The 13,580-nt window shown below is 39.4% G+C and overlaps 1 protein-coding gene across 1 annotated transcript; it reads left to right on the forward strand.

Annotated features, from left to right (window-relative positions):
- Nucleotides 1-3,403: 3,403 nt before the first annotated feature.
- Nucleotides 3,404-13,580, forward strand: AKAP4 (A-kinase anchoring protein 4). The gene is made up of 6 exons (XM_004713138.2): nucleotides 3,404-3,488; nucleotides 5,302-5,397; nucleotides 6,398-6,448; nucleotides 7,076-7,177; nucleotides 8,830-10,968; nucleotides 13,251-13,580. The coding sequence occupies exons 2-6, from the start codon at nucleotides 5,302-5,304 to the stop codon at nucleotides 13,404-13,406; spliced, it is 2,544 nt and encodes an 847-aa protein (XP_004713195.1). The 5' UTR covers nucleotides 3,404-3,488; the 3' UTR covers nucleotides 13,407-13,580.

Here is a 13,580-nt window from a genome sequence, read left to right on the forward strand (position 1 = left end):
AAAAGGAAAAAAAAAAACAAAACTCAGGACACATGGAATCCATGTCAGATAAACCCCTCAGGAACAGAAATGGGAGTAGTGATATCAGGTGGGTAGGGGGAAGGTGGGTGGGGGGAGAAAACACAGGAAAGGGAGACAGTGGTCAGTGTAAGACATGAAATTAATAATATTTTATAATTTATCCAGGGATCACAAAGTGGGGAGTGGGGAGGGAGCTGGTACTAAGGGCTCAAATAGAATGCAAATGTTTAGAAAATGATGATGGCAACATATGTACAAATATGCCTGATACAATTGATGTATGTGTTGCTATAAGAGCAGTAAGAGCCCCCAATAAAATGATCTTTAAAAAAATGAAAAAAGATTGTAGCCTTCAGTATGGATTTCAATTCAATGTAAAGAAAACCAAAATCATCACAAGTGGACAAATAGGTAACATAATGATAAATGGAGAAAAGATTGAAGTCGTCATGGATATTTGTCTAGTTTGGCTTCACAATCAATGCTCATGGAAGCAGCAGTCAAGAGATAAAAAATGTATTGCAATGCATAATCTGCTACACAAGACTTTTTAGAGTATTAAAAAAGCAAGGATATTACCTTGAGGACTAAGGTGAACCTGACCTAAGTCAAGGTATTTTCCATATTCTGGAATACTAATCAGGCTTAACTTATTTCTGTTGATAATATCCCACATAATTTCTAGACTTTCTTGTTCATTTTATTGATTGTTCTTCTCATAGATTGGTATCAAGAAATTGGTCTTCAGGCTGATTTAGCCTTCCATTCCTTCCATTCTACTGCTCTGCCTTTTCAAAGTGTTATCTGGTTTTAACTGGTTTTATCAGTATTAATCTGCTAACTTTCAATTTGATGTTTTCGTATGGTTCCTAATTTTAATTTATTTTTATCAGATTGCTATTGTTGCGTTTTCCTAAGTGTTTCTAATATTTTTCCCATAGCTCTCTTGTTGTTCTGAATTCCTCTTCTGGTATTTCCTATGCTTCTTCTTCCCCAGGAGGGTCCCTTGTTTCTATGTATTGATCACTAATTTATGTAATTATTTATTGATCCTTTGTTAGCTGGAATTATGTGTTGTATATAAGGCATTGTGTTGTTTTTATCTTTGTATTGGTTGAAGAGTGGTTATGGAGTAGGTTGTGGCCCTTGCCCACTAGTTGTTGTTGGAAGTGTGAGGGTGGCTTGGTCATGTAGGGACACTTGCCCCCAACAGCTGGAACAGGAAAAGAAAACTAACAAACAAAACAAAGCAAAATAAAAAATACAAAGGCACACAGAAATAACAAGACTAAGTAAATAATTAGACACATTCACACACATACACATGTACACAAACACCCAAGCTGGAATCAATAGCTACTTTCTCTTTCTCAGTTACTAGTGTGTGTTTGTAAGGTGTCCACCCAGGGTGCACACCATAGGAGTGCAGTCAAGTGCCCAAGGGTAGGAGTTCGCAAATTCTCTGGTCAACAGAAGTTTGTGGAAAGTTTGGGATGACTCCAACGATTTGTACTGTGTCTCCACTTGTGGTTTATCCAAACAACAAAACAATCAGGAAATCTAATCACTAAAATCAGAACTGGTTGCTGTTTTTTATCAAGGTCCATTTCCTGAGATTGATTTCTGTAATTGCCAGGGAGAAACAGACAAAGACAGGCAGATAGTGTAAACAACTAAAACAAAACAAAACAAAACAAAACAACTGAAAAAGAAAAACAGCTCAACCTGTCCTCCCGCTGCCACTGCGGAGCCACTTGAACTCCAAGCTACTGCCCAGAGTCATGGAAACTGAATGCCTCCACCGGAGACAAGTGGTAGATTCAAATTTCCACTACCACTTGCCTGAGCACAAAGTCTGTGTCCCCTCCAGGAACCTGGCATGGCTCAGACTCCCACTCATCAGCCCCCATGCTGGAATATGGCTTCATCAGGTGTGCCCCTCTTTCACAATGCATTTGATGCCCCAGGGATATGGACTAGATTAACTCCTGCATATTCCTCTAACAGAAAATGAAGGGAATTCTGGTGGTTTTAAGAGCTGAGTTGGCAGTTCAAAACCACCAGCAGCTCCTCGGGATAAAGTCTGGGCTTTCTGCTACTGTAAATATGTACGGTCTCAGAAACCCACAGGGGGTCACTATGAGTCAGACTCGATGGCAGGGAGTTTGGTTTTTAGAATATCTAATGAAAGGAGCCCTGGTGGCACAGTGTTTAAGTGCTCATCTGCTAACCTAAATGTCTGTGGTTTTAAGTCGCCAGCTGCTCCTCGAGAGAAAGATGTGTCAGCATGCTTCTGTAAAATTTGAGAGCCTTGGAAACCCTATGGGGCTCTCTAGGTTTTCATATCGAGGAGCTGTTCATAGGAATCAACTCCATGGCAATGGACTAGTTAGTAATAGCTAATGCTATTGATCATCTTTTCATGTATCTATTGACCTTTGGATTACTCACTTTGGTGAAGTGTCTGTTCAAGTTATTTAATAATTTTTAAAATTGTTTGTCTTTTTGCTGTTCAGTTGAGAAATTTGATTTTTGGATTTTAGGTCCCTATCTGATGTAGTTCCTGAAATGTTCCTCCCAGTCTGAAACGGACTTTTCCCTTTCTTGATAAAGTCCTCTTTGTCGGTGTGACTTTTTCGAACAAGTACAGGGGATGTCTTTATGGTGAAGCAAAGTCACCAAATCTCTCAAGGCAGTCTCAGCTTTCTATTTTCTACTCGCCGTGTCGAGAAATTAATCAATATTTCTATTTCTACATAAACCTAAGAATTTCTTGCCCCCCATCTCTGATTATCTAATAGGAAAAACAAAGATAAACTAGCTAAGATTTTTAAATTAATAAAAGGAAGCGTCAAAATGTCCATAGCAGTAGGGAGATAAAAGAGAATGGATTTCTTCAATGAACTTTTTAACCCCTTTTATATTCATAAATTCTGTATAAGGAAAGCACAGACCCCACCGAACTGCTTAGATGTTCAGAATAGCTATTAAAGTTTTCATTTTAGTCTGGTTAAGGGAAGCTTCGCGAAACAGTATTGTGCATTCTAATACAACGGGGTTACTTTTGAGGCCTATCAGGGAGAAGAAAGGAAAGGAGAGCTCCAGGGACTAAGAACTTGGGAAAATATGAAAGAAATATTTGTAACCTCCCAGGATTGACATTCAAGTTTCTTCTTCAGCAGTCTGAGAGAGTGTTGATTTGAAAACGCTACCGAGCTTGTCAACCTGCCACACCCTAGCCAATGTCGCTAGGCTGGCATTATGACACAACAGCCTGTGCTGTCATAGTTCAGGGTCAGATAACAGCAGGCAAAGCCTGGCCCACCAGTCAGGTCCAACAGCTGAGAGGGGTAGCAGCCAGCTGCAGGTGCCCAAGAACTTGGCACGGCCCTGTTCCATCTAAAGGGGCACATCTCTTTTCTGGGTGGCGTTTTTTCATCCAAATTTGAGAGAACTTCATTCTCAAGGTAATAAGTTCAAATGTTTTATTTTTATAACTCTTTAGGACTTAACTTGAGGCTATATACAAAGCACACGAGGGATGTCTATGTTCTCCTTTTTCTCTGGGCTAATGTTCTTTAGCTGTTAAGAAAGAGAGAAAAGAAAAGAAAGAAAGAAAACACTTTCTTCTGAGGGTGTAGGAAACCTTTTTCCAGAATTCCGAGATATTTTTAAAACTAGATCTTTTCAAAATAAAGGTCTGGAGGGTGTGGCAGAGACGATAAATTGTGGGAGTTTAGAGAGAGAAGAAGAAGAGGTGAAAAGGAGGGAGACGAGAGGAGGAAGGAAAGGAAAAGAGGGAGAGGGGAGGAGTAGAAGCAGGGAAGAAGAGAGAAAGCAGAAAGGGAAGGCAGAGGGGAAATGAGAGAATGGAGAATGAGAAGGGAAGGGAAGGAGGCACAGAAGGAGGGAAGAAAGAGAATGAGAGAAGAGGGGAATGAGAGGAGGAAGGAGGGAGGAAAGGAGTGTGAGAAGGGAGGGGGAAACAAATGGAAGAAGATGAGAGAGATCATTTGGGAGAGTTAGAGGAAAACTGTTTAAATTTTAAACGAGGTCAAGGGAAAGGATACATATAAAGAGGATTTTGACAGTCCCTAATACTTGGCAAAGAGGTTTTTCTTGTTTATTTTTAAAAAATCAAAGTGCAACAGACAAAATAAAAAATACCGAAACAACTTTACTGAGCTTTTATGGTTGGCAGTTCAAAACCACCAGTAGCTCTGAGGAAGAAATACTGGGTTTTCTATTCCTGAAAACATTTACAGTCTAGAAAACCCACAGAGAATCATTTTGAGTGGTCATTGACTCAATAGCAAGGCACACACAGCAAGCCCACATGTGTGCGTGTGTGTGCACGCATGCGCACGCGTGCACACATGATGTTTTTTGGGGGGAGAGTTCAGCTGTACTGGTCACGTAGGATATGGCAGAAAGATTGAATTGAGAGTGAAAAAGAGTACTTTTTCTTTCTAAAATAAAAACAAGCTTAATCTTATGGATCACACTCTGATATTTCCTTGGATATTTGTCTCTTGGTTATTTGTGGCTATTAGACTTGGTGATGTTGGAATCTTACATTTAAAAAATAATAAAGATTTACTTTACTGACATTGACCTTAGACTTGTCCAAGGGTCCTGAGTGATAATTACCTAATTTCACTTTTTTTCTTGTCATGAGAAAGGTTGGATGAACTGAATTAGTTAAAATTGAATCAGGTTTTTTTTTTAAATGTATCCAGAAGTGAGTAGAGAAAAATTAAGACAGGTAAGATTTAATAGGGATGGGTAGAAGTAAATGAATGCATTTAATCTCCCACAATCTCTAGACCTGATAGAGAATTTGGGCAGGGGGAGGATGGTTGAGTAGGCTGAGGACTGACTGAAAAAAGGCAAGCTACTGCCCTTTGATCTATTTTTATCATAAACACTCATTAGCTGATTGAGACATAGACTTCTGATATCAAAAATTATTTAATTCCTAGGTGACCATTTTTCTGAAAAAAAAATTCCATGGATCCAAAGTTTGAGTGTATGGGTTTAAATTAAACTATGGATTTTACTAAAAGATAATAATCCCGCTAACTGCTTCAAAACTTGATACTAACACCAATGATCCTGAGTATCACTCCAACACTCCAGAGTAACCTTCCCACACTGCTCACTCCATCAGTGTCTATCCTAAATGTATATGGGTTCCAAGAAGTCCTCTAGAGACTATTCAAACTGACACAGTCACTAAACACCATAAATAAGCTTTTCAGATCTCTTTTCTTTTTCCAGATGTCTGATAATATTGACTGGTTACATAGCCGCAGGGGTGTGTGCAAGGTCGATCTCTACAGCCCAGCTGGACAACAAGATCAGGACCGAAAAGTGGTAATATTAAAAAACTAGTTTTACCAAGAAATGGAACGGATTGGTGTAGGGATCTCCAGGGACATCTAGGGGAATAGGATAGACTAAGAGAGAGGACATGGTGATTTCTTCAAACAGCTGAGTTCAATAAGGTCTCCAGGGCCAATGTGCTTATACATCGCATAGGAGATAAAAAGTATGGGAGTGATGTAGTAGAAATGGGCAGGGTTGGTAGAAGAGAGCAAGAGGAGTGGTAGGAGTGGTAGTTGCCTAGTTACCTATTACTTAATACATTTTAAAACATCATAATGTCACCTAGCTACCAATATATTTCATTAAAGAGGACTCCCTCAATAGGGCATAGTACTTCATGCTTTCCCAAATTTCATAGTTGCATAATACTTTACATTTTTATAATGTTAAAGCATCGCCCATAATATTTACTTAATATGTATTTAATATGTCTTAAATTTTTAAAATTATCATCACCCTAAGCACTATTATTGATACTACAAATTCTATATTCTAGTATATACTTTACTTTAGGCACAATAAAAATGCACCTATTAAACACAGAAATGTTTAATTATGTACCACCTACAATTTTCTATATCAAAATTAGTAAAAATACCACAGTTTACTACTTGTATAATAAAAAGTACCCTAAACTGGGAGCCAGGGAACATGAGTTATAATCTAAGATTCACCTTTGACTTCACTTCTCCATCTCCCTGCTATAAAATAGGAGTGTTGCACTTTTGGTCTCTCTCTATGGCAGGTTGGTATCCTCATTTAGGAACTATAATAATGCTAATAATCTATCTGCCTAATAGCAATAATAATAGTGATTATTGAGTGTTTACTATGTGTCAGGAACTCTTAATATTTTTTACATGCACTGTCTCAGTCAATCCTCATATGAATACTGTGAGGTAGGGGCTATTATCATCCTTCTGAAAGAAAAATTATGGCCTTTTTGCTACAGTTTTCCTAAATATGTCCTCCTCCTAATTTATTGTAGATATGCTTTGTCGATGTGTCCACCTTGAATGTGGAAGATAAAGATGCCAAGGTGAGAATTCTTTGCTCCTCTTACAATTGGATTTGGCGGGGAGAGTGCTAAAAGAGTTTTCACAAACAGCATGCAGAAAGAGAAAGATCATGGCAAAGGATGGGAAGGAGGGGAATTAGTGGGAAAACTGTTATTCTCATAAACCCAGGATTCCTGGTTCAAATTTTGCTGTCACTCTTGATATCAAGTCTTACTTCACTCTAGCTGCAGATAAGGTTGCAATAGCTAAGCATGTCAGAAAAGAGAAGGAAAAATACTCACAAAGGTTGATTATTAATGTAATATTGTCCTTTACACGTTTGTAAAACTTTTTTAATGAATTGGGTGAAGTTTTACAGAGGATATCATCATCAATCTTACGTTCAACAATCCATTTATGTTTTGTTTGACCTCATCCATTGCAATCCCTTCAACATACCATCATTTATTCTGCTTTCTCTGTGTGTTGTCTGTTTCCATCCTGCATTCTTTTCTAACCATTTGAACTGTGTTCTTGAGAATGATGACTCTTGTGAAAGCCTTCAGAAGACAACAAAGTCATGCTCAGGCATGGTAGCCTGGGCCAAGGGAGCAGTGACTTCGAGAAATAGCAACGATCCATCCGATTCTTGCCCCTTCATCCCATAGGACGGCACTGATTCCTGTTCTGAAGGCGACTTAAACCTGGAGAATCTGGAAGAAAAAGAAATCATTGTCATCAAAGACACTGAGAAGCAAGACCAGTCTAAGGTATACTTGGCTTCTGAGATTCCACTTTTTCAAATTCCCAAAGGCCAATGTTAAATTTGATGACTCTGATTCAGAAATGGTAAGAGGATTATTGTCAAACATGCCCTCGAATATGAATACTATAACATTCTAGAGAACATAAGTCTGAATTTAAGGCAACAATAAATTCAGTGCCCAGATGTTTAATAATAGGATTGATCACAGAATCTCAGAATACCCTCTCGATATCCAGGTACTTATTCCAAACAAAATCTTGCCATGCTTGCATACATACTCAGGTATTTTAATACACACTTATACATAATATGCATGAATATTCATAGACATGGCCATACTTGGTAATGTGACATACACACATACAAATTTATGCAAAGAAAAAATAAAATGAAATCAATTGATAGTCAGTTCTGAATCAAAAGTAAGACATTTGTTAATACACTTGCTAATATACACACATCGACACAAATGCCAGATATGTTTAATACTGGCACACATTCTCAAGTCTTGGCTGGCATAGCATAATATAAACTGGTACCTAATTTATTGGTATACACAGTCATTACATAATCAGCTGTGTGTGCACACATTCATGTTTAACACACATATTCATTGATATGGTAATTAATATGTGTTAACATGTGTATGTATGCTTTAACATATATTAATGCATTTATAGTTACATGATACATGCTAATGGATTGATAGGTAGATAGATAGATAGATAGATAGATAGATAGATAGATAGATAGATAGATAGATAGGAGCCCTAATGGTGCTGTGGGTCAGGCATTAAGCTCCTGACCCATGAACCATTCCATGCATGAAAAATGAGGCTACTTGTTCCTATGAAAATTTATAATCTCAAAAATCCTATGGGGCTGTTCAATTTTGCCTTATAGGGTCACTATGAATCAGGATCAACGTGATGGCAGTGGGTTTGGTTATAGTTTTTTGGGCACTCAAATGTACATGCTCATTCACATAAAAAGAGACATACATATTATGACATATCCATATTGTGACATTTACATATGTGTACAAATATGCACACAGAATACACATATAGTTCTATACAGTAGACATATACAGTGTATATCCATATCAACCCATTATTAAACATGCTTCTTCATCATAATACATGTGCATTGGCATATGCATAAGCATACATACACATTGGCACATTTTCACACACACTAACTATAGATGGGTACATTCTCCCACATACACTGATATATTGACATACATAATCATTATTCACAGTGTGACTCATCAATTCACATCAATGACAAGACATACATTTATGCACACATACATACATCGCATATAAGTACTCCTACACTGACATACATGCAGCAAACACATTTTCACAGATTTTGACATATATTAAGATGTGAATACATTCTCATATGAATTTACAAACATGGCATTTTTAATCAAATTCACAAATATACTTACTTTCAGAATGACAGCTTGTGTTGCTACCAATTCTGCTTGAATGTGCATTAATGAATATAATTGTATGAATGCTATAATCCCATACAAGTTCTGAAGAGACAAATCACTAATCGGTGCATTTTAGAAGATTTAGTTTCTAAATAAAATAAAGGAAATATGGCTAGGTGTTCTTCTTTTTCTTCTCTCTTTCTTTTTAGACGGAGGGATCCGTGTGTCTTTTCAAACAAGCTCCCTCTGATGCCATAAGTGTCCTTAACTGGCTTCTCAATGATCTCCAGAAGTATGCCTTGGGCTTCCAACATGCACTGAGCCCCTCGGCTTCTAGTTGTAAACATAAAGTAGGAGATAGAGATGGTGAATATCACAAATTATCCTCTGGGAACTGCTACAGTGTCTACGCTGACGAACTAAACATGGATTACATGGGCCAGCGACCTCATAGCCTACATCTAGAAATGACAGCAGCCAAAAACACAAACAATAACCAGAGTCCTTCAACTCCGCCAGCCAAATCTCCCAGCACTCAGAGGGCAGTTATCTCCCCTGATGGAGAATGTTCTATGGATGACCTTTCCTTCTATGTCAACCGACTGTCTTCCCTAGTAATCCAAATGGCCCGTAAGGAAATCAAGGAGAAGCTGGAAGGTGGCAGCAAATGTCTTCATCATTCAATGTATCCCCAAAATAGTGATAAAGGGAAGACCAGCCCCCGCAGTGCTGTGAGCAAGATTGCTTCTGAAATGGCTCATGATGCTGTAGAAGTAACCTCTGCAGAAATGCAGGGCACTGGGGAAGAGGGCCGGGAAGGTGGCCGGAAAGCCTTTCTGTATAGTGAATTGTCCAACAAGAACAAGAGTGCAGACAAGCAGATGTGCCAGAGAGATAGCAAAGAATTTGCAGATTCTATCAGCAAAGGACTCATGGTTTATGCAAATCAAGTGGCCTCTGACATGATGGTTTCCGTTATGAAGACCTTGAAAGTACACAGCTCTGGGAAGCCAATTCCAGCATGTGTGGTCCTGAAGAGAGTATTGTTGAAGCACACCAAAGATATTGTGTCTGATTTGATTGATTCCTGCATGAAGAATCTGCATAATATTACTGGGGTTCTGATGACTGACTCAGATTTTGTCTCAGCTGTTAAGAGAAATCTGTTCAACCATGGGAAACAAAATGCAGCAGACATCATGGAGGCCATGCTGAAGCGTCTCGTCAGCGCCCTTCTTGGTGAGAAGAAAGAGGCGAAATCTCAGTGTCTTTCATATGCATCTTTGAAAGCTGGGTCCCATGATTCCAAATGTAAAAATCAGAGTCTTGAATTCTCCAGCATGAAAGCTGAAATGAAAGGAAAAGACAAAGGCAAAATGAAACCGGAGCAATGCAAGTCACTGACGAGTGCTGAGAAAGTCAGTGAACATATCCTCAAGGAGAGCCTGACCATGTGGAACCAAAAGCAAGGAAACCAAGGCAAGGTGCCTAGCAAAATAAGTCCCAATAAAGAGGAGAAAAGAGAAAAAATCAGCCCTTCCACAGATTCACTGGCAAAGGACTTGATTGTCTCTGCTCTTATGCTAATCCAGTACCATCTGACCCAGCAGGCCAAGGGCAAAGACTTGTTCGAAGATGAAGGTCCTGGTTCTACCATGGGCTATATGGCTCAAAGTACCCAGTATGAGAAGTGTGGAAGTGGTCAAAGTGGCAAATCACTTTCAATGAAGCATCTAGAATCTCGAGGATCTCCTGGGCCATCTACTTCGCTAAAGGAGAATCAACAGCAGGACTCTCAGAAACAGGATATGTCAAACATTGTGTTAACACTGATTCAGAAGCTACTGAGTGAAAGCCCTTTCAACTGTGAGGATATATCTGAAGGTGAGAACAAGAGTTCTGAGTCAAGGACAAGTAAGTCAGCTTCCATATCCAAGAAGCCTGACAGAGTGGAAGAACTATGCCAGGAAAACCAGGAATTTGACTTCATCAGTGGGATGAAGCAAGTGAACCGCCAATTTATAGATCAACTTGTAGAATCTGTGATGAAGTTGTGCCTTATCATGGCTAAATATAGCAGCAATGGGGCAGCCCTTGCTGAATTGGAAGAACAAGCAGCTTTGGCAAATAACCCCAATTATCAAGCCAGTAGCTCCAGATGTGGTCATGATCATATGATGTCGCAGAACCATCAAGACATCCCCGGGCCTGAAGTCATTGTCAATAACCAGTGTTCTACAAGTAGCTTGCAAAAGCAACTCCAAGCTGTCCTTCAGTGGATTGCAGCCTCTCAGTTTAATGTTCCAATGCTCTACTTCATGGGCGATGATGAGGGACAACTGGAGAAGGTAAGCAATGCAACAAGACACACACAGAAGGTTGGCGTGGCCGAAGGAGGGTATGGGGTACATAGACTTGTCCTTACAGCACGAACTTGGCCCCCACTTTAGGAAATAACTAGGTGTTTTTTTTCCCAATTGGACCATATTCATTGATGCAAAGACATTGGGAACTAGAAGATGACTCATAAACTTAATGTCATCTTTCTCAGAAAAAAATTAATCTAGTGTATTTCTTTTTTAAATTATGATAAAGTTACAATATATGTACCTGCCCTTCTCTCCACTCTGTCGATCCCTACACCCTCCAAAGTCTGCTTCTTTTTATGTAAAAATCAATTTTCTTTTTTTTCTTTATAGTGATGTCATCTAGTATTTGTCTTATGAGCTTGACTAGCATGTCTTCTAAATTTGTCCCTGTCATGAAGTCTTTGACAGTTTCATCATTGTTTTTAGAGATGCATAATATTCCATTGTGTGTGTATTTGTCCAATTTTAAAATTCAAGTTTGCTTTTTACTATGTGACACACTAATTACTTTGACATCATAAAGAGACACAATCTGTGAATCACAGGATATGTGAGGCTCTGCACAGTACACCTTGTGTCTATGCAGAGGAAAGTGAAATTGACTCATTTTTTAAAAACTCATTTTATTGCGGGCTCATACAACTCTTATTGCAATCCATCCAACCATCCGCTGTGTCAAGCACATTTGTACATTTGTTGCCCTCATCATTCTCAAAACATTTTCTTTCTACCTGAGCCCTTGGTATCAGCTCCTCATTTTCCCCTCCTTCCCCCACCTACCTTCCCTCATGAGCCCTTGATAATTTATAAATTATTATTTTTTCATGTCTTACAATAACCAATGTCTCCCTTCACCCACTTTTCTGTTATCCATCCCTCCGGGAGGGGGTTATAGGTAGATCATTGTGATCGATTCCCCCTTTCTCCCCTCACCTTACCCTTACCCTCCTGGTATCACTACTCTCATTATTGGTCCTGAGGGGTTTATCTCTCCTGGATTCCCTGTGTTTCCACCTCTTATCTGTACCCATGTACATGCTCTGGCCTAGCCAGATTTTTAAGGTAGAATTGGGGTCATGATAGTGGGGAGGGGGGGAAAGCATTAAAGAACTAGAGGAAAGTTGTATGTTTCATCAGTGCTACACTGCACCCTGACAGGTTCGTCTCCTCCCTGCGACTCTTCTGTAAGGGGATGTCCAGTTGCCTACAGATGGGTTTTGGGTCTCCACTATGCACTGAAATTGACTCATTTTATGAGTGACATTTTCAAAACACTATTCAGTAAACTACTGGGGACTAATTTCTAAGTTTTGGCTTTGACTTTTAAGGCCCCCAATGGACCCATTTTTCTTGTCTCTCAGAAACCATTAAAAAATATGTCTCTTATTATTTTCCCTATGTTACTCCCCCAAATTCACAGTAAGCACAAAGAAAGTAATGTCACAACTAGAAAAAGACAATTGTTGCTCCCTTTCTATTTTGAGTTTTCCAGTAGGGAAGAGATTTTCAAATGAGAAGCCATGCACAGGACCTTAAAAGTTGACTGGACCTTAAAAGTTGTCTTAATCTTCTCCATTTTGATATTTCTTCTTCCTCCCCCCCCTCCCTCTTTTACTTTCTGGTGTGTAGATCAAAGCTCTCAAAGTACCCTAACTTGGAACCTCAGTACCCATTGCTCTGGTTGTCTCTATAGAACTTCTATTTATTATTCTTAGAGACAGCACAGTCTCCTCAGCAGGCCAGGGACACTAGGGTGGGCAAGTGAGACACTTGAGCGCACAATAAATACTCATTAGAGTAAGTGCCTTCTTAAATTTTATGCCTCATTTGCCTCACCCTAGTTCTGGTCCTCTTTTCCATACCCCATAGGGAGTCAGCATTCATACACACAAAAGACATGTACATTCTTTATTTCTCTTACACACACACACACACACACATCCCACAGCTATGGTTGCTTCATTAGATGGGTTCCAAAGAAATAAAATATTGATACTTTAAGAAAGTGGCGGAATGGCAGCTCCAAACCTTGGCTTACCTATCATAGACAAACGGAAGTTCCTGGTGAGACATACTTAGTGAACGCAATTGATTTCAGAATTGTTCATTGAGGATAGTAGAATAAAAAGGATGACCTGGGTCTGTGGCACTCTAGACTCTAATTGTAGAGTCAACAGCACTGGGGACAATTTGATTTGTACAGATGGGTCCTTCCTCCAAAACCGCCAGGTGGCTCAAATGATCTCTCGTCTCTCCCACAGCTTCCTGAGGTCTCTGCTAAGGCAGCAGAGAAGGGATACAGCGTAGGAGATCTTCTTCAAGAGGTCATGAAGTTTGCCAAGGAACGACAACTTGACGAAGCCGTGGGAAACATAGCTAGAAAACAACTGCTAGACTGGCTTCTCACTAATCTGTGAGCTAGCAACTCCTTCAACCCCTCACCATCATCCTCCCCACAAGTAGTAGTTCCTCCTAGTTAGAGCACCCCACCATCAGGTCAATGAATTGCAGGCTACAGGATTGTATATCCAAATGCATCTGAGTGGCTGCACTGTACAAAAATGACCATGTGTTTGAAAAGCTAAGCAAGA

Source organism: Echinops telfairi, unplaced genomic scaffold, assembly GCF_000313985.2.
Source record: "Echinops telfairi isolate 266 unplaced genomic scaffold, ASM31398v2 ScPeMD7_19;HRSCAF=73, whole genome shotgun sequence".
Lineage (NCBI taxonomy): Eukaryota > Metazoa > Chordata > Mammalia > Afrosoricida > Tenrecidae > Echinops > Echinops telfairi.

What these genes read in the sequence shown, in the direction of transcription:
- AKAP4 (XM_004713138.2), top strand. Translation starts at nt 5,302, where the DNA reads ATGTCTGATAATATTGACTGGTTACATAGCCGCAGGGGTGTGTGCAAG. An exon ending in AAGATCAGGACCGAAAAGTG is followed by an intron (nt 5,398 to 6,397) that starts GTAATATTAAAA and finishes AATTTATTGTAG; the next exon opens with ATATGCTTTGTCGATGTGTC. An exon ending in AGAAGCAAGACCAGTCTAAG is followed by an intron (nt 7,178 to 8,829) that starts GTATACTTGGCT and finishes CTTTCTTTTTAG; the next exon opens with ACGGAGGGATCCGTGTGTCT.